Below are 22,031 nucleotides of genomic sequence, written 5' to 3'. Positions count from 1 at the left end.
TATATGCTCAAAACAACAACTGCATGAAATCTGGCAACCTTGAGCCAGTCAAAATTTAAAAGTGATAAATAAATCGTTATGTAGGCCCCAGAAACCTAATTAAAGGATTCCATGTTTGGGCTGTTGGCAGATTCAATCATATGGCATAGGAAGCATGATTATAGGAGGTTGTGAGCTGGTTCTGCAGGCTGGTGTGTGTGCTGGAATGAAAATAATAAAAGCATACACTTGTTTTAGATTAAGAAAAAAGAGTTCTTTATTGCAGGAACTCCATACTCTGATAGGAAAGGAAGAGAGATAGATCCTAACTACCTATCTAGTCTAAGGTTGGGCATGGATGGCAGGACAAGGCCTGCATGCTGCCAAGATGGAGGGAGGAGAAGCAGAGAGGTGTTGCCGGAAACAAAGCCAGGAAGAGAAGGAGTGAGAGGGAGGAAGTCAAGAGGAGAAATCCTGAGAATAGCAATCTGCATATTAAAGGACAGTCAGAGCTGTAAACAGTAAACAGAGTGCCCTGACCTCTCTATCTTTCTAACTCTTTGGTTTGTCCCCCTCTGAAACCTGAGGAGAGAGACAGCACTGGATCCTCCTCTTCCAACAAAAAGTACAAAAGGTTTCAAACTATACACACCAAAAACAGCAGCAAAACCAAAAATCCTAGGCATTCTGAGAAATGCCCACATACACAAATATTATGTAGCACATTAAAATAGTTTGATGCAGTTGTCTCTAATTTTCTGAGTGATAAGAATTAATCTCTCTGTTTTCAAGGTTGTGGAAGATTCCTGTCAAACGGAGGAAGGTATGAGTGATACTAAAGGAAATGCCAGTTAACAGAATTATATTGAATCTGATGGAACTTCTTTAAAATGGTCGGTTCAGAAGATGAAAAGCTTTATCATGCTTAGGTTTAGATCTAATCCAGCATGAACCCCTTTAGCAGAAAATGAGAAAGGAAATGTAGCTAGGTGTAGAGAATGCTAAATTACTCTGCTGCTGCACTAGCTGTATATTCCAGAAGTTCTAACTTACTTTTTGACACAACCTTTCACCTGTCAGACATTGACACAGCATTATCTACAATTGCACTTTTGGTCCCTGAACCAGTAGCTATTAATATATTTGAAGTTTTATAATAAAGTAGGAAGACATGACCCCTACACAGATGACCATAAAGCCTACAAGCATCATCAAACACCATGTGTGAAATGCCATGTCTGAAATCTTTCAGAGCAGATGAACGTAAGGTCCAGTGCACCCATCACACATAATACGAACACATCTGCATAAAAAGAATACGGAAGGTATCGATTCTAACTCTCCAACTGAACTGAATAAAACTAAATTTAACTATTACTTCTTATTACCTGAGTGAGGGGGGTCTGTTGAAGAGAAGGTAATGCGATGCATGTGGGCCAATAAGCTGAAGCTCAGTCCAGACAACACTGAGGTGCTGCTGGTGAATGACAAAGCCATTCAAGGACTAGGGATTCAGTCTGCTCTGGAGGGGGCTGCACTCCCCCTGAAGGAGCAGGTCTGTAGTTTGGGGGTGCTGCTGGATCCAGTTGGAAGCTCAAGTCTCCTCTGTGGCACATACCACTTATCAAAAGTTTGTGCTAATATACCAGCTATAGCCATTCCTCAAAATACATGATCTGACCACACTGATGCATGATCTGATCACAATACACCAGTATTGCACCAGCTGCATTGGTTAATGGTGGAGTACGGGATCAGATTCAGGGTTCTGGTATTAACCTATAAAGCCCTCTGTGGACTGGGACCAGTGTATCTACAGGACGGCTTCTCCCCGTATGAGCCCAGGAGGACGCTTTGATCCAGTGACAAACAGCTGCTGCTGGTCCCTGGCCCCAGGGAGGCCCACCTAGCATCGACCAGAGCCAGGGCCTTCTTGGTCCTGGCTCTAACCTGGTGGAATACTCTGTATAAACAGATGAGGACCCGGACGGATTTGCTATCCTTCCGCCAGACCTGTAAGACAGAGCTGTTCCGCCAGGCATATGGTTGACACCCTGGGCCTCCCTGCTGGCCACCTAGAGATAGCCGTGCCCCTACACAGGGTATCTACCACCCAGCATTTGCCAAATATCTCTGGAGGTAGTTGGGTGGTGGTCACTGGAGAAACTTGCTGCTATATGTTTTTAAAATCTGCTGCTGTATTGCTTTGTTATGCGTTTTAAATATTTAAGGAGTTTTATTGGTTTTTAAAGGTACATGTATTTTATATTATTGTACAAATTGTAATCCACCCTAAGCCTGCTGATGCGGGGAGGGCGGAGTATAAATCAAATCAAATAAATAAATAAATTCAGAACCAATTACTGTAACGTGTTCTATGTGAGGATGCCTTTGAAAACTCTTTGAAAACTACACTTGGTTCAGAATATGGCAGGCAGGTTATTATTGGGGGCTAGACACAGGAATCATATCACCTCTGTGCTGAATGAGCTACACAGGCTACCCTTCTGTTTCTGAGCACAATTCAAAGTCCTGGTTCTTACCTATAAGGCCCTAAATGGCTTGGGGCCAGGATACTTGAAGAACCCCACCTCCCATATTGTCCAGCTCATCAGTTCCTCTCAACAAATGCTTTCTGTGTCCACATCTGCAGAGATCAGGTGGGTGGTAACCAGAAACAAGGGGGTTTTTTTGGTGGTGGTGCCTTGTCTTTGGAATATCTTCCCAGTTGAGGTTTGCCTGGCACCTACCTCACTTCTCTTTAAACTTATTTCTTTACCGAGGATTTTAACAGAGGAGTTCAATCTTTTCTAGCTGTTTTATAGTCTGCTCCTAGCCAAAGGACTTTTTTATCAATACCATTTTAGATCTCCTTGTTTGATATGTATTGACTTGACTTGTTTTATTGACTTTTTATAGGTGTGATTTGTTTTTATTGACTCATTTTTATTGTCTCGGTTGATCTTGTTTTATTGCTTTAGCTGTGAGCTGCCTCAAGCAGGTCTGGAAGGCAGCAAGCAAATTTTCTAAACAAATAATAGCTTAACACTTCAACAAGAATATGGAAAACAAAATACGGAGGCATACAATGCAATTTGCCCTGCATACCTTAATTAATCAAAATGCATAAAATTAATGTGTGCTTAGCTAAATTATGTAAAAATCATGTAACAACATGGCTGATCTAACTAGCAACTTCCATAAATTCCTACTTGGCCTCATAAGAAATAGCTTTGAAGATTCAAACTGGTAGATATCACCAACACAATACAATTGAGTGAAACTGGTTTTGCTACCCTTTTTTAGCTTTTTCTAATGGAAGACTTATAAAAATATTCCTTCTAATGGGTAAAAAAAAATCACTTTTTAGTATGATCAACAAGGCAAAACAGCCAAGGCAATCTGGAAAAACCATGTTTTTTTGCCCCTGTTTAATCAGCTCTTCCATAGACAAATTAGTCATACATCTGCCATTGTAGCTAATTGGAAGTCAAATGCTATCCTACTGTGCTAGGAACTATTCCCAAAATGTTGATAGCTAATAATAAGTAATGGTTGTTCAATAAAGGGTTATGACAAAGGAGTCAATAGATTATCTCTAATGAATCCCAGTCTGAATCAGGCTTCAGTGGGTAAACTTTGTCAATCACTGTCCATATTAATTTATATCTGCCCCAAGAGATACACATACATAATAATAAAAACCACTACCACAAAAATATGTCAGTAATATTTGCTATTAGTTCTCTCCATGTGATTTTCTTGCATTAGGACATCATAAATTAGTGGTTTAATTGAAATTGCTAGAAAGCATTTGATTAGGTACATGGGTAATTTAGTCATCTTCGTAAGCTCACACATGCATATTAAAAAGGAACACACAAGGAAAATGATAAGGCACTAAATGCTTAGGGCTCAAATTTTCCCTCAAAAATACAGCCCTCAATTACTGCTATGACTCAAAGTGATTAAGGCAAACATATTTACAAAGGTCACAAAAGTTGCTTAAATGGATCCTTCTTTAGAAGTGTACTAGTTGCATTCTATAACACTTTGTGAACTTACCTGTAAGAACAGCATAGATGTGCAAATCTTGGGGGGCTGTTGTTTAGATACAGATCTCAATATCTGCTTAGGCCTACAACACTAAAGTACTGACTTGGCAGGTACTTCAGACACAGGTGTCTGTGATAAGGCAAACCACACCTGCCACTAAAGTTGCATGTGATAAAGTTCCAGCAATCTTTTCAACCTTGCAAAATGCTCATGGGAGGGCTGGTTTACTTTGAATAGGTGAGCAGAAGGAAATGAGGGGTTAACCCTTCCCTTGCCAGCTGCTTCCCTCCCGAAAGTCTCTCCATCCAGTTCTTATTTCTGTCAGTATCCCAAGTCCCCCTTTCCTCATAATTCTAGATCCCAATTGGAGATGGGGGATAAGTTTCAAGGAAACAGCAACTGGCAAGGCACAAGTGAAACATTCTGTCCATTTATGTGATACCAATCACTTTTTCCAAGCCATCAAGAGTTTGCTGCTGCAAGGTAATGTTTTATTTCCCCAGAGTTACGTATCTCCTGTTAGGGATCTGTAAAGGACACTTCACCTTCTTCCTGAGCCACAGACCCAGACCCATCCTACGCATCAGGCAGACAAGTAGGCCACCTGCCCGGGATCCCTCTGAGAGCTCTGGTTCCCGGCAGGTTGAGCAAGGAGGAAGCACCTGAGGAGGACATCTGCTGGCAGTACCTGCTGTTGGAAGCCCAGCTATGGCTGTAGGGGTCAAGCTGGCTGGCTGGAGAGGCAGGAGTGGGCAGGCATACGCACTGGAAGAGATATTATTATGGTGGCCTTGTTGAAGCATGTCTGGAGATACTGGAAGAGTTAGGGGTGGACATGTTGACAGCTGCTAAAGGGCAGAAAACCATGGACGCTGAGGCCAATACAGTGCTACTACTATGATACCTGTCTTCTGTTCTTCAATCTTTCTGATCAATTTTGGAAGTGCCAAGATGGGGTGATAGGTGAATAGAACATCACTTGGACATCAAGGAGTTGGTTACTTTGGCCTTGGGATGATAATACCTGGAGAAGTACCTGTTCACTTGATGGTTGGTCGGTGATGCTAATAGATCCACCGAGGAAGACTGAAATGTGTCATGATTAGCTGAAATAGAGTCACTATTCCCCCTCCTGAATGGTCTGCCTGTTGAGCCAATCTGCCTGGATATTCATCGATCCCTAGATGTGTTCTGCCTTGATGGATGTCAGGTTCTTCTTCGCCCACACTAGGATCTTGATTGCCTCCTTGTGTAATGCTTGTTTACTGAGGTAAGTTTTGGCCAACACTTTGTCTATTCTGATTAGGACATATTGGTCTAGTATTCGTGGACTGAAGTGTTATAGGGTTAGATAAATCGCCCAAAGTTCCAGTATGTTGATGGGAAGGCCAGTTGACAGACTGGCATCGTGAAAATCCATTTAATTACCAGATTAGAGTATTACTTTCCTTGCAGAAGGCTGGGCATTCTTATCCACCATATGAGGCTGGTTTTTACTGCCAATGGTAACCGAATGGAAAGATCTTTCTTGTTCATAATTCGTAGTTGAAAAATGTTTCAGCAGTTGCTGTAAGCATCTTATACATAGTCAACACCACTGGATGGTGTTGATGTTCAAAATCAGCAGGCTCATCAGTTTTTCAAGTGTCATCAATGATGAAGACCTGGCTTTGATGACCACTTGTGCCATTTCCTTCATTTTCTTCACCTTTGTTTTGGTTAGGAAGAAGCACTTGCACATTGTGTCTAATGTGATTCTAGATGTTCTAGCCTTGGTTTGAGTTGTAAGGAACTTCTCTGTAAGCTGATCAGGAGACTGTAAGCCTGTAGACATTGGAAAATTGTTTCTGTGTCTTGGTGAGACTTTGTCTCAGAGCTTGACCTGATTAACAAGTCATCCAGATAAGGATGTACGTGAATGCCTTGCTCACTTAGTTAAACGACTGGTTTGAGCAAGATCTTCATGAAGACCCTTAGTGCCATGGAGAAGCTGAATGCAAGTGTTCTGAACTGTAGACAGAATCCCCCCCCATGCAGAAATGGAGGAATCTTCTGTGTCAAAAAAAAAAGATCAGAATGTGGAGATATGCTTCCATTAAATCTAATAAGATAAGGTAGTCCTCTGGTAGCAAGGATTCTGAGATGGATCTCAACATCTCTATTCTGAAATGCCTCAGTCTGATGAACTTGTTGACATACTTCAAGTCTAGTATCACCCTCCAATCCCCGTTCTTTTTTTTTTGCACCATGAAGAATATGGAGTATACTCCTTGTCCCCTTTTCGCAGAAGGGACAGATTCTGTGGCTGGAATGCTGAGGAGATGTTGGATAGCGGCATAGGTTCTGTAAAGCTTTCCTGAATCCTTGGGAATGGGGGAAACAAGTTAACATTCCAGTGGGGGCATGATGAATTCTATGGAGGCTTATCTAGAAGAGTCTCAATTTGATCTCCTGTTATCCTTGATGAATCTCAGTAACGCTCTTTTGGAACAAAAAGAGTATGTCCCAAAGGGTCTCCTGACAGTGTGACTCAGTGTCTCGGGCATTGTTTTTCCTTATCTCTGGTTTTGATAAGGATCTTATCAAGAGCATCCCTGAATAGACTGTTGCCTTGAAATGGATAGGTTGAAAGTCAGTTTGCCAAGTCCAGAGCAATAAAGTTCTTCTGGTGACTGCTGCAGATGCCATAGCCCTGGGTGAGAAGATTAGGGAATCTGCTGTGAATGAGTTGGCTTTGAGGACTCTGTTGGCTCACTACACTAGGCAACAGTTGCTGGCTGGGGTGAGCTGAAAAAGTTTTCTAGACCAGACCATAGCTGCTCTCGATACAATTGAGGTGATGACGGAGGACATTACGGCCATTGAAGTGGTATCATGAGCTTTTTTTGGGTTGAAGTCAGCTCTTTTGTCTAGGATATCCTCAGTTGTGCCCTCACCATCTTCTGACAGTAGTCCAGATGACTGTAATGCTGCTACTGGAGCATCCACTAGTGGGACCTGAAAAAACTGATTCAGAAATGATGGTAAAGCATACAGTTTCTTAATCAAGGTTGGAAATTGCCTTATGGCCATTCCACCTTTAATTGCTTCTCAAAAATTCAGGGAAGACCCTCTCCGCTACACTCGACCTAGAGAAGAATTCTTTGTCCTTTCTGGTCTGCCCTTGAGTTCTTAGGTAGATGGACTTGTTTCTTCTTTGATGGATTCTCCTGAAGATCCAAGACTGCCATGGAGAAACTGGTAGTCCTCTGATTTAAAGAATCTTAGGAATTGTTCTGGGATTTCTATCTCATCCTCTTCCTTGTCTAAGACACTGTATGTCATAATATATTGTATATTATGTATGTGTCAAGTGCCGTTAACTCACAACTGACATGGTGACCCCTGCTTGGGCTTTCAAAGCAAGTGGGAAGCAGATGTGGTTTCTCATTGCCTTCCTCTGCATTACTGACCTACTTAGCTTCCAAGATCTGATGGAATCAGGCTATACCATGCCACCTTCCCTCTTGACTTTCACTATCTATATAACCTTTTCTTTCCCGTTGATATCTTTCTATTTTTCTGGTATACATTTCCTTTCTAGCTGCCTTAATGGGCCAGCTAGGTTTCCCTTTGTATTAAATTGCCCCTCCTACATTTCCCTGACTGGGAGAAGGACAGGAGGATGAACCGGAGATTTGTCTTTTCCAACAGCACTTTGACAAAAATTGGCAATTTCTTCCCTCATAGTTTGTCTAATCAAGTTCAGGAAGTCCAGAGATAGTATTGTGGTTCCTGATCCCAACGCATGACTCACAGGTAGACCTTCACCAACAGTGCTGGGTCCTGAAACTGTTACTATTTGTAGATCTGCAAAATGGCTTGACTGGCTCTCGCTGGGTCCTCTCCTTGCTGGAGTTGGCTGGGACCAGAAATGGCTGCCATGGTTTCCTTGGGTAGGGAAGAATGGCATCTATTTTTGGTGCACTTTTGAGTCTCTAATCTTTTTGCGCTGTGAACAGCAGTCACTGTTGTCTCTGTGTGATCTGTGCCAATTGCACCAGTGTTGTTACTGGGAATGGCAGTGAAGGGGGATTCTAACTCTGCTTTGGAGAGGAAGCTATCTGGGGTCACGAACTGCTCATGAATCGCACAAACCAGGCCAAAAAAGTCATGGCATTCGTGGAAAATACAGCCCCACGAACCACATTTTCCCAAACCACGAACCAGCCGGGTTTGTGCGTTTTTTTGGTTCATATTGCAGTTCATGCCCACCTCTACTCCCATCAAGAAGACAGGAAGTGGAAATGGAAAGTACAAGAAGTGCCAACTATTGAAGATTGGACTTACAAATTGCTGTATATGGCTGAAATGGACAAGATGACAAGAAAATTGAGAGATCTGGACTCAGGGCAGTTCAACACAGACTGGGAGAAGCTGAAACAATACCTGGAGAAGAAATGGGAGGTGGGAGGAAAACTGTGGCAGTTTGAGAACTACTGAAGTATTGAAGTAGAGGGGGGAGACTTTACCGGGGGAAGAAGAGATAAATGTGAATTAATAAGCAGTCAGATTAATAGATTGACATATATATAGATATATATAGGTTAACAAACAGAACATAGAGAAAATAATTAATTATAAGGACTAAATATAAGGAGCGATTAACTAACAATATTTTCTTTTTTTTCTGACAAGTTTTGTACCAAACTGAATGTCTGAAGATATAGATGGGTCAAATTGATTGACTACGTGAGGAGAGATATATAGAACTATTATAAAAAGATAGAATGAGTAATATATATATAGAGAATAAGTCAAATTGTTTGATATAAACGAACGTATGATCTATATAGTTTATGATATATAGAAATACCTGAAATTGAAAAATTGGGATAAATTGTTTATCTAAGATGGAAACAAAGGCTTACAGTTTGGGCATATAATGTTAAAAATAGTTAAGGATGTACTGCTTAGAATAATGGAGAATATATATTTGTTTTAGATAGAGGAAGCTAATAAAAGTAAGGGAAAGGGGACAAAGGGTTGGAAAGCTGTTGGAGGTCAACAAAAAGGGGGGGGGAAAGGGAGGGGGTTAGAGATGAAAAAATTGGGGAAAATTGAATGTAAATGTGGAAATAATGGATTCTAACCCAATAAAAATTTTTCAAAAAAAAAAAAAAGAAGACAGGAAGTGGAAAGAGGGAATTATCCACCAAGATGTCCTCCGCCTCAGAGGGAGAACAGGTTTTATTTGCCTTCTGTTGGGTCAATTTTTTCTACCTCCTCCCCCTTCCCCCCTTCTTTCTTTGTGGGGTTTATATCACCTAACTGTAGCGACAACTATCAGCTGGCTCTATTGCTGCCCATTACAGTCTATTACTGCCCACTACCACAAGATCTTTGTTTTCTATTGAAAACCCCTGTCTGTCCCATTGAAGTTCCAGTGGAGAGCATCTCAGCTACAGCTTTCTTCAGGACAGGTTGTATGGTTTTTCTTACCACACTCTCATTTAAACATACCTTAGTATACCCATCATCACCCCCTCCACACTCTGTAATCACAGGTTTATAGCAGGTCCATATCTACCTCCTCTTGTGTTATGGACAACGCACAAATGAATATCCCACTATTTGCCTATGTGTTTTTGTTGTATTCTTCATGGCTTTCACTCTGATTTCCATTCTGCTTTTTATTTACCTGCATGTAGTAAGACCATAGTCCAGTTCTTAATTGTTTTAAATATAGCCTTCTTTTAGCTTATTGTACAGGACGTGGGAAAGCTAGCTCATTAATGTGTTGTTCTATAGTGAGTTTTCTGGCATGTGTTTTTATTGCTCTACCTCTGTTCATCTATTTGACAGTAGTAAAACCTCTTTATGATCCTTAAGTATCGTGTCTGGTTAATTCTCCTTTATAACAGCTTTGGTTTGGTTAAATCCCCTCTGTGTTAGCCAAGTTACTGGGAGGCAGCAATCCCAGGGCTCTCCCTCGGCTCCACCTCACTCCTGTTGTTTTCCCAGTAGCAAGAACAGCGCTCTGCATGGGACCCTGGTATATATATGAAGAGAGCCTCACTTTATGTTAACACTTTGGTTGCTGTCTTGCTCTCTATAAACCTACAAATATAAACCTACAAATATAATAAGTCCAGAGTAAAAAAAAAATGAAGGCTTCTAACATAGACACCAGTTAACCAAACTTACCTGATACATGTAAGCCACATTGGTTCCCAGATATTTTGCACCATAAAGTTTTCCATCAGGCCACTTCACTTGAACAACTTCTCCCTCTGCAGGTGGGCCCAGCTTCAGGCAATCTCTACTCTATTTTAAAACATCATCAGCAAAACATATTTCTATTAGTGTGCAAGAAAGTAAAATTGGAAACTGGTTTGCACAACTTGATTATCTTATAACTGTAACACACTCTTCTCGTTTGTGAGAAACAGTGTGACCAAAACTCATAGTCCTAACAAGTTAGTGGAACATAAACCAAACAGCATCAAGCTTCAAAAAACACAAGACATGGTGGTAAGTGAAAATTTAATCTGAGTATACTACAGACATCTACTTCAAAGAACAGCCTTGCCATACAATTTACTGTCTCTGAGAAATTAGGTGGTGGAGAGAAAGGTTTGCCCAAGATCACCCAGTGAATCTTATGGCTGTGCAGGGACAAGAACTTTTTGGGCCACAGCATTTCTGAACACAGTCCAGTAAACTATCAGACTACCGTCTTAATGATCAGCACAGCTGGTTGTACTTGTTCCCTTCCTTACCTTGTGAAGGCTGCCGAGAAGTCCAAAACAATATACAAAGTGTCTCAATATCTTCCCACATTGTGATGAGCAGAAAGGCGAGCACAGATGGACATAAGATATAACCCACCCATGAATTCCATCCTAAGCAGCAGTTTCAGCAACAAAGATCTCCAAACACATAAAAACCTAATCCAAACACTAGTTAACATGACAGGAATTGTACAAAACTATTTCTAGTATTTCTAGTATTTATTAACTATTTATCTGGGTATAAAGCTGGGGTCAATGGGGGAGTGGAGGAGGAGGTAGTTGTGAATTTCCTGCATTGTACAGGGGTTTGGCCTAGATGACCTTTGGTGGTACCTTCAAGCTCTATGTTTGTATGCTTCGTTGTAAGTACATTATTGCTTTGTCCAATGAAATTTTAACAGAACAAACTGTTTCAGCAGCTTCACAAGTCGTACTGAGATCTTGGTTCCCTGATACAATGTATATGATGATTCTTAGATGGAAGAAGTAATATTTCTGCAAATATTGGGGAGTAATTTATTCACTCTGTTAAAACAAAGGATTTTCCCTTCATTCATACTAAATGAGTTTATTCTAAAAGTCCACAATTATTTCAAGCATGACAGCCATAACATGTACCATTAACTCTCTTCTAGATCCCAAGGCAACAGAGGTTGAAACATGAATACATTGTTTTGCAGCATCCACAGTGGATTCGGATTAAAGAAAAACACTGAAATGTAGTCTTCTACGTGCATAAGTCTTCTTTTCAGTGCCTGTCACAAAGTTTCAATTGCTTATATTTTCAAGAACACAAACGAACAAAAAACAGTATCTTACTATAGTGTGTAAACTACTGCATGTATAGCTGGCTATCAGCAGTGGTTATTCTAATGGTGAAGATAATTTACCCACTTTCCCAATAGGTAAAGGGGTTGTAATAAAACTCTTCTTATTGCATGATGCACAGTACATATGGTTGGCTTCCTATGAAGTTGTAATACTGGCATAAATTATCGCTGGATATGTGGTCATCTGGACTGCCTCAACAGTGTAAATACTTAATTCTTTGGTAAATTCAACTGTTCCCTTTCCAAGCAAAGTGCAGACTGGTGTAAAGGGCTAAGCAGGTTAGCGATGGCCACACATCATAATGGGTAGGCAGAACAATGCTTTTTCGGAGCGTTTCTTAAATAAAATGTATCTGTTTTGATTTATTCTTTTCTGTCTGAGAAGTGACTACATCTACAAGATAGGGAACAGCAACATAATAACCAAATGCAGCACAGGCACATTAGACAGCATTGCCAACAGGACTGGAGAAAAACATCCTGACCCTTTCATAGAAGCTTAATGTGTAGAAATTGGCACTTGAAGCTTTTCATGGCATGGAGAAGAATAATATCCCATTAAGTCTCTACTGAAAAGGCAATACATTTTCTCTCCAGGCAGGTAGCAACTTTAACACTGAAGTTAGTTTAGCAGATTTCTTCCTAGAAGTGAAGAAATCTCTCCCAGATATTAAATAAGAGCACAGATGTGTCCCTGCTCCATTTGCTGGCAATTGGAAGCTTCCCTGTTAAAACAAAAGAAGACCAACAGCACAGAACCACTATGTTCAATAACAATGGTGTATTCCCCTAATACAAAGAGAAGACTGACACTTACAAAAGGGCAAAGTAACAGGAGAGAAATGAAATATTTACATTTAAGCACTGCAGGATGTATTGCCTGAAACTGATTGTAAGCCCAATGGGAAAAAATGCCATTCATAGCTTTGTTCAAAGTGAGGGAGAACAGCTTTCATAAAAACAACATATTAACAGTTCTTAAAGCTTTTCTAACAAGCCAGTATGCTGTAAACTCCAGTGTGTCTTGTGAACGTAGCCCCCTCTGGTGGCAGACTTAAGCAAGATTAAAATCAGAGCATAACTTATTCGGGCAAGGATGATCCTAGGTGCCAATGACAACAAGTGCTGTGTACATGGACGCAGCCCCAGGTTTCCCAGACTAATAATCTTGCCTGAGCAGCTGTACTTTCCATCCCACTGATACTACTGCATGTGCACGCTGTGAAACCCCTTATATCAAGATGAAGAAAATCAATTCCCATCTTGATAAGATTAGAACTCCTTTCTGCAGATGATTGCTAAGCTCATTTCTACAAGCTGCTCTGCTGCACTGGGGCTTTGAAATAGATGGAAGGCTGACATGTTACTTTGCAAAAGATCTACCCAGCATTTGTTAGTCTAGCGGGCTAAACCAGCATGCGTTGTTGATTAGTAGGGAAATATCAGTGTCCCCCCCCCCCGTCAAAATGTTTCTTTCGTGTATGAAAGTAACTGTGGCTGTAAATGTAAAAGGGGTATACTTTGCACCGGTTAGGAGGGGTGATGGTAGTAGTGATGAAGAAAACCTTGCTGTAGTTCATGAAATGAAATAAAATCTTTCAGGCAACACACACACAACCTGACCTTCTCTTGGAAAGTAAGAATTAGACACTTCGCATGATCTTCAATTTACAGCCTTGTTCTCTGGAACAGGCTTCCCAATAAATGAGTTATGATTTGTTTCAGAAAGACTTCATCTATGTTAGGGGTGTAAAATTCAGGTTTCTGATTCAGAATAAATACCCAAATCGGACCCAACTTGTAAAGATTCGGGATTTCTGAATCTGGCCCAGCATGCTGGCCCTGATTCGGAAATGCCGAATCAAAGATTCCCAAAGTGATTCGGGATGATGGTTGTTGGGGGTTTTCCGGGCTGTATTGCCGTGGTCTTGGCATTGTAGTTCCTGACGTTTCGCCAGCAGCTGTGGCTGGCATCTTCAGAGGTGTAGCACCAAAAGACAGAGATCTCTCAGTCTCTCTGTCTTTTGGTGCTACACCTCTGAAGATGCCAGCCACAGCTGCTGGCGAAACGTCAGGAACTACAATGCCAAGACCACGGCAATACAGCCCGGAAAACCCCCAACAACCATCGTTCTCCGGCCGTGAAAGCCTTCGACAATACATGATTCGGGATGCTTTGGGAAGCTTCAGAGCTTTCAAAACCTGGCTGGCTCCAGCTGCCGTGCAGAGGATCCCCCACTGGCCAGCTGGAGTTTAAGGGACCCTTTCCCTGCCATGCAAGTGGCAGGGAAAGGGCCCTTTCTGGGCTTCCCTGTGCGGCAGGGAAAGGGCCCTTTAAACACTAGCTGGCCCTGGGGGGATCTCTCCCCACAAGCCATCTGAAGCGTCAAAAGGCCCCTTTCCCTGCTGCTTGTGAGGGATGGGGAAAGGGCCCTTTAAACTTCAGCTGGCCCATGTGGAGATCCCCTCTGCTGGCCACCTGAATTGCAGGAAGTCCTGCCACTACTTATTTTATCCAATGGGAGGGGGAGGAGAGAATCTCCTCCTCCTCTTCCCATCAGGTGAAATAAGCTGTGGGGCAGGAAGTTTTGGTGTGCTTCGAATCTTTATGGAGCATACTGAAGCAGGGCAATAAGCAGTTTCCAAAGCAGCTTGCCACTTCAGAAATCGCTTATTTCCTAATCTTTTTTCCGCTTCAGAAATTCTGAAGTGGGAAAACCAAATCTTCCCATCTCTGCACACCCCTAATCTCTGTGCTTGGCTTTATGTTGCCCCGTCACCCCAAAAAAATTTCTGCTTCCATATCCTATTATCTCTCTTTCACTAGATGTCTGAACTACTGCTCATTATTGTACTTTACTCAGTGAATGTTGTAGCTGTTGATTATATTATATTTTCACTTGCATTGTGTAATCCACCTTGAAACTCAGTAAGAAAGACGAGTAAGAAAGGTATTAATAACAACAACAATTTAGCAGCGTATGGACATCACAGCTCTATCAGCCTACTGGTGTCAGAATTCTTCAAGTGATATTAGATCTGCTTTTTGACAATAATGCCAAGTAGAGCCAGTAGGTACTACTGCCAGCTCTTCCTTTTCTTCCCTTCATTGAACTCAAGCTATCCTGGTACTCAGCCATGGTTTTGCCATGCTGAGGGACTGTATATAGGTGATCCAACAGAGGTTGGAACAGCAGGATTCAAATCCAGTAGCATCCTAAAGGCCAACAAAATTCACAACAGAAGTTGAATCCACTCAAGGGAGGAATAATGATACCTTGCACGAGTCTACAGAGAGCACCATTAAAAATACTAAATGATAAAGAACAGAATGCCTTCCAGACCATCTTCTCCTTTATATTCTATCTTGATCCTTAAGAGCAACCCAAGAGTCATCTTGACTATACTATCATTGTTCTAGACAGCAACAGTGTCTCAGAGGCATTCTGCATTGCACAATTCCATCATTACAAAGTTTTTGTTTTGACAAAGAAACCCCTCCAACTGGCACTGATGACACTGTACTGAGAACACTTAAGTCATTTCTGGCTACTTTTTTGTTACTTGTGGAGCACTTTGAAAGAAAAATAGTAGGGACACTGTCTTACACTTCACCAGATCAAGCCATAAGCATTTTTAGCATTAAAAATTGTTTTTTTCTTTAGGTTTTTTAAACAGTCATTTGTAAGTTAGTTTACACTGCTGTGAAGGAGATGAAGGCTGGGGAGTCCTGTTAGCTATCATGTTGCTCTCTAGTTCCTGCAGTAGTTCATAGTCCCTTTAGATAGAGGGAAAGGGTTAGCGAGCACCCTTTGCCCTGGGCTATCTAACCCCTTCTTTTAAACCAGTGCCCTGCACTGGCCACTTTATTCCTTTGCATTTTTTCCCAAGCAGCACTCACTTCCTGTTTCCCATGAACAGCCATATATCATGATAAACCACGGCATAACCCCTGTTCAGTCTGTCAGGTGTATATAACAAATAAGTTGGTCTTTAAGCCATTTTTCTGCCTCCAGAGAGATCCCCCCAGATGCTATCCCAAGAGCACGTGCTTGTCTGACTGTTGACAAAGTGTCACTCTGTCTGTAGCCCACTTGCTATTGATCTGCCATAATAAATCAATGTTGAAGGTGTGGAAAAGGGGCAATGAAGCATACAACAAGCTTAACCTTCTTGGAGATCAATAGTCAGCTACCCCCTTTCTGCTTAGCCACTTCATTGCATTCCCTAAACCTTTCTTATTCGGAAACCAAACAACACTTTTCCACCCTCCCTTTTCTCTCTCCAGTGTTACCACATTCACTAATCGTTTTCTCCTTTTACTTCTAAACAAAACATGGCCATCTCTTTCTCACACATGCATGCATGCATGCGTGTGCATGTGCACACATACACACACACTTGAGATATAAAGAGGGACTTAAAAGGGGAGCTCTCTTTACAGGGAGAAAGGCATGGCCGTAGGTGGGTTGTGACTGTAACAAGATTTTTTGTTGAGTTTGTACATTGACAAACTGAATAAAGGAATATGATTAACCAAGATATTTCATCCTGCTTTTAAACTTCCCTTTGAGGAGGCTGGAACTATACAGTTCTGCTTACTGAATCATTACTGTGGAATGGGGGCATGGAGGCAGTCCAGGGGTATATGTCCTGAAAAAACCTTATCTGTACACAGCCACTGAGTGATTCCGCACATGTTGGATAATGCGCTTTCAATCCTCTTTATAGATGGTTTGGAACGGATTTTTTTGTGTGCGGAACAAAAAATCCACCTCAAACGATTGATAAAGTGCATTGAAAGTGCATTATCCAACGTGTGCGGAATCAGCCACTGTCTCTTACTTGTGAGCAGTTGTAGCTTCTTAAAAAAGTGTCTATGCATTATACTGCCTTTGCAATGAGGCCACCTCAACCATCACCTTCTGACTGTATCCATTAATGACAAAGAACTACCCCTGAGTCCATTGGATCCTGCCTTCCAGCAGTGAAGGGCTGCTCCTACTTCTCTTATAAAATGGCCGCGTCTTTTTTCAAATCTAAGCCTTTTACTTGACCACTACCCTATCACAAAAGATACTGAACTTGCCTGAGGGAGTCTTCTTGAAATGTCTCTGCATTAATAGTAATGATTGTGAAAATCAGTTTGAAGGCTAGTATTCCAGTGTTCCTCTTATCTTCACATTTCTTTCTATTATTTTTTAAATTTAGTACTTGTTACTGTCAATAGTATTTAATCAAAAATGTCACCCTCCTATGGACAGCTCAGGTAGTCAAGGTTTTTGCAGTGCAATCCTAAATAGAGTTACTCCCGCCTTAAGCCCATTGAAATCAAAAGGCTTAGTAACTCTCCTTAGGATTTCACTGTTAGTCTTTAATTAACATATACGACTTAATTCTTTTAAGCCATTTTCAGAAAGAAGAAAACTATTTGTAGGTTTTCTGTGTTTAATTCAAATGGAAAACCTATAAAGGCTAGAATGCACTTTTTTAAAAAAAAAAATTTAACTTTTATTTAATACAATCGAATAACCACAACAATAACTTGAACAACAAATACAGGGAATGATATAACAGCTAGAATGCACTTATGATAGATTTAAGAATTGTTCTCTTCAGCTTTCCGTCCTATATTTAGCATTCATAGTGTTGTGATCCAGATAAAAAGAGGTCTTGGTACCACTTGTGAAAATGCCATTCAGTTCCCTGCTCTGTAGGAAGCTAGAGAAATACCTGTGAAACTAGTAAGTCTACCAATTTTATTTGCAATGCCCTTGGTTTCCCCTTCTTAGCTCCTTCTGATTCTTGCTCAGCTGAATGCGTGCTTGACCAAAAACCCCTCCTTCCCACCTTCCAATTTTGAACATCTGTAAATCATGTCATATCCCAATTCCAGAGAGATACTTCCAAAGTTGCAAAAATATAAGCAGACAAATTATGTGAACACTGACTACCCAGTTCTCTTGATGATATTTTCAGATAGATTCACAATAGTTTAAGTAAAAGCTTATCCAGAAACAAAAATCAGCAATGTTTTTTTTATCACAAGGACCTGGAAGTTGCCATCCCAATATAAATAGATGTTTTATTTCAACCTACAGATGGTTCTCCAATTGTCTTTGGTTGAGCAAATAAAGTCTTTCCATTTATATCTTTTTGATATAAAAAATTAATGGCATGTAGTAATCTGAACACCTGCCATAGTGTATTACTTACTGTAGCAAGAGGGAAAAAAGGTAATGATAATTTCATCATGGGTTTATATCAACAACTGATAAGCAGGGGTTGGAAGACGAATTTATTTTATTTTATTTGTTTCAATTTCTACTCCGCCCTCCCCACATTACCAGGCTCAGGGCAGATTACATTTATGCACATTAAAAATTTCCAGTTAAAAACACAATAAATACAATATAAATATTTAAAATTTAAATACAGCACAGTGCTAAATTAATTCAGTTAAACCATTTCCACTGTCACTAAAGTTCTTTGGAGGTGGATGTTTTGATAGGGAGGGCTCCGTTCTACCCTATTCGGCTGGCAGGGGCCCGACCCAGCATCAACCATATGCCTGGCGGAACAGCTCCGTCTTACAGGCCTGGCGGAATGATAACAGATCCTGCCGGGCCCTGGTCTCATTAGACAGAGCGTCCCACCAGGTTAGAGTCAGGACCGAAAAGGCCCTGGCTCTAGTCAATGCTAGGCAGGCCTCCCTGGGGCCAGGGACCGCTAATAGTTGTTTTTCACTAGATTGAAGCATCCTCTGGGGCACATATGGGGAGAGGCGGTCCTGAAGATATGCAGGTCCCAATCTTCATAGGGCTTTATAGATTAATACTTAAACCTTGAATTTGATTCGGTACTCCACTGGTAACCAATACAGTTGGCACAGTACTGGTGTAATATGTGCACTTCTCGGCACTCCAGTGATGAAGAATCAGAGAACTGACAGAATTTTTTCTCACTGCTTCAAATCTAGTGGGAAAGGCAGCTTCCCATAACAGAGCTGGGGTTCTGTAAGGTAGAAAGAGTATCATTCAGAGTGAAGTGAAATATCACAAATCTATCCCATTTAATACATGTCTGGCCTGGCCGGACTCGACTGTGGGGCGGCCAGTGCCACCCTCCAGCTGGGAGCAACTGCCCCACCCCGCCTCCATGACTGCCAGCTCGCTTACCTGGTCGGGGGGGCTGGTGGAGACTGGGCGGCCACCCAGCAGCCCGGCCCCGCAGCCACCTGTGCGGCAGCCGAGCCCAAGCACGGCTGGGGAGGCTCCCTCACGGGCACCCGAGGCCCAGTCGCCCCTGACCACAGCCTCCCCTGCAGAGGCGCCCTGCCAAGGCTCGGTGGCAGGCCGTGTGGCTGCCATTCCTTTGGGCCAGAAACAGCCGCTCCCGGGGAAGAAGGGGCGGGCCCGGCCGGGGTAACAGAGGGGTAGGAGGCAGGAGGCGGAGGGTGGGCTTAGGAGCTGTGAAGAGGCCCAGGATTGGCCCAAGGGGCAGGAGGACGAGCAGGGGGAGAGGCAGCACCTATCGGGGAGAGAGGGGAGGAATTCCAGCGGGAGGAGGGAACAGGGGACGGGCGGAGGATGTTGGCACAATTGGTGGTGGGGAAAACAGGATAAAAGGGGCCTTCCCGATGAAGCCGGGGAGGAGACGGCTGAGGCGACTGGGACCGTGCGGACTGAGAGAGAGAGAGAGCCAGTGAACCAGAGCCCAGCAGGGTAGGAGGCGGAGCCAGGGTGTCTTAACCCCCGGCCCTACTCCCATCTGAGGCAGAGGGAAGAGCCCCAAGGGGGGGACAGCCACGGCACAGGGCGGCGCCAGCCCAGTGGGCAGGAGAGGGGCTCACAATATACTTAAGTGCAAACTATTGCTTTTAGGGCTATCTATTTTACTTAAGCTAGTTCACTGTGCATCAGTATGAAACTTGGGAAAAGTGATTACAATTCTGCTTACAAAGTGGTCATTTTCACAAAGAACATGACTGCTGCAGTCAGGCTTATCATACCAACATATATAGTGGCAGGCTGAGAGTAATTAAACCAATATATGCGCTCACACAATTAAAAATGATGGCAAGGAAATCTGAGAGGGGGGTCCAGTCAAAATATCTCAGAAGTCTGATAGACCACATCTAATTTTGGAGAACTAAGCATATGCATATCTCATTACTTTGGATGGGAGAGACTTAACTTTCAAAACACCTAATTCAGCACCTAATTTGTCAGGAGAAATGCCTGCTGGGAACTGAGGGAGGCTTGCTCTTTAATCTATTGCTTTGCTCTCAATGGACCCAAGCATCTCAAGCAGCCTTTGCCTCTTATATCAACTTCACCTTCCTTGGCAGCAAGTTTTGCTTTAATAGTGAGGTGAGATGTAGCACAAGCAGGGCTTTTTTTCAGCTGGAACGTGGTGGAACAGAGTTCCGGAACGTCTTGAAAATGGATACATGGCTTGTGGCCCCCACCCCCTGATCTCCAGACAGAGGGGAGTTTAGATTGCCCTCCGTGCCACTGAGCGGCGTGGAGGGTAATCTAAACTCCTCTCTGTCTGGAGATCAGGGGGCAGGGCCACCAGCCATGAGACCATTTTCTCCAAGAGCAACTACTGAGTTCCACCACCTCTTTTCCCAGAAAAAAGCCCTGAGCACAAGCTTTTATGCAAGTGTCCAAGAAGAAATTGATCATACACCTAAATAAGATATATTGATAATTGTAGGTGACTGGAATGCAAAAGTGGGCGACTTCAACACAGGAAAGCAATTCACAGAATTTTGTGAAGCCAGTAACTTGTTCATTGCAATACTAACACATGCTTCAGGCAACCAAAAAGATGATTGTATTAAGTGGAAATCACCAGATAGCCAACACAGGAACCAAATAGATTACATAATCAGAAACAGAAGACAGAGGAGCTTTATTCTCTCTGACAAAAGATCAGGAGCTGACTGTAGTATAGATCATGAATTGTTAATATCAAAAATCAGAATAAAGCTGAAGAGAAACACTAAAAGAATCATAGGTTCAAGATACAATCTAAATAATATTCCTAAAGAATTTAAAGACCATGTAAAGAACAGATTTGCTTTACTTAGTATAGTTATCGTGAACTAGAAGAAATATTGGCTGAAACCAGAGATATTATCAAGGAAGAATGTGCAGACTATTCCTGTAGCCAAAAGGAAGGAGAAGCCAAAATGGATGACTGATGAAACTTCTAAAATGGCTAAAGACAGACGACAAGCAAAGCAAAAGGTGACAGAAATAATACCAGAATTCTAAATGCAGATTTTCAGTGACTTGTACGTAGAGACCAAGAAATCTATTATAATAATCAGTTAAAGAAATAGAAGAACAGAAAAGGAAGAACAAGAGATCTGTTCCACAAGATCCAGGAAATCAAAGGGAAATTCAAACTACTGCTAGGAATGCTGAAAAATCAACATGGAAATACAGTAGCCTATCAGGACAAAATAAAGGAAAGATGGAAATAATACACTGAGGAACTATACAGAAGAGATGGAAGGATGACTGATACCTTCAACGAAGAATGTTTTGACAAAGCATATGACATTTTAGAAAGTGAAGTGAAAGCTTCAAAGCAGTTGTGAAAAATAAATCACCAGGAGTAGATGGAATACTATAGATGGAATACTAATAGAACTATTTCAAGCTAAAGGAACTGAGTCCGTAAAAATATAAACAAGAATTTGTCAACAAATATGGAAAACAAAACAATGGTTTACAGACTGGAAATACTAAATCTACATTTCAGTTTTGAAAAAAGGGGATGTCAAAGAGTGTAGCAACTCTCAGACCACTGTGTTAATTTCCTACACAAGCAAAGTGATGCTCAAAATTCTACAGCAAAGACTCTTACCATATATGGAACAAGAAATGCCAGATGTTCAAGCTGGGTTTAGAAAAGGAAGAGATACTAAAGATCACATTACAAATTTATGATGGCTAATGGAGCATACTAGGGAATTTCAGAAAAAAATCTGCCTTAGTTTTATAGACTGTGTAGATCATGAAAAATTATTGATGGTGTTAAAAGAAATGGGGGTGCCACAACATCTGATTGTCTTAATGTGCAACCTATACCCTGGACAAGAGGCTACAGTTAGGACAGAATAAAGGGAAACAGAATAGTTTACAATTTGCAAAGGTGTCAGACAAGGATGTATTTTATCTCTCTATCTGTTCATCCTATATACAGAACATATCATAAGGAAATCTGGATTATATTTAGAAGAAGGTGGAGAGAAAATTGGTGGAAGGAATATTAACCATTAGAGATATGCAGATGACACCGTAAGTCTCTCCACACGAGACATCTTACATGGGGATGCTCAAGTATAGGGAGAAGCAATGTTAGCTGGGAAGTGTAG

General features: G+C 41.7%; 1 protein-coding gene across 1 annotated transcript in view; it reads right to left on the bottom strand.

The window, feature by feature from the left end:
- Positions 1–22,031, bottom strand: part of KDM4C (lysine demethylase 4C) — a 385,835-nt gene that overhangs the window by 5,814 nt on the left and 357,990 nt on the right. Inside the window, exon 20 of the mRNA XM_054986639.1 lies at positions 10,222–10,341. Coding sequence (XP_054842614.1) covers positions 10,222–10,341 — 120 coding nt within the window. The remainder of the gene's footprint in view (positions 1–10,221; positions 10,342–22,031) is intronic.

The sequence above is a fragment of the Eublepharis macularius genome, chromosome 8 (assembly GCF_028583425.1).
Source record: "Eublepharis macularius isolate TG4126 chromosome 8, MPM_Emac_v1.0, whole genome shotgun sequence".
Classification (NCBI taxonomy): domain Eukaryota; kingdom Metazoa; phylum Chordata; class Lepidosauria; order Squamata; family Eublepharidae; genus Eublepharis; species Eublepharis macularius.
Note: the sequence above shows the minus strand (reverse complement) of the source record. Positions and strands in the feature narration are given on the sequence as shown.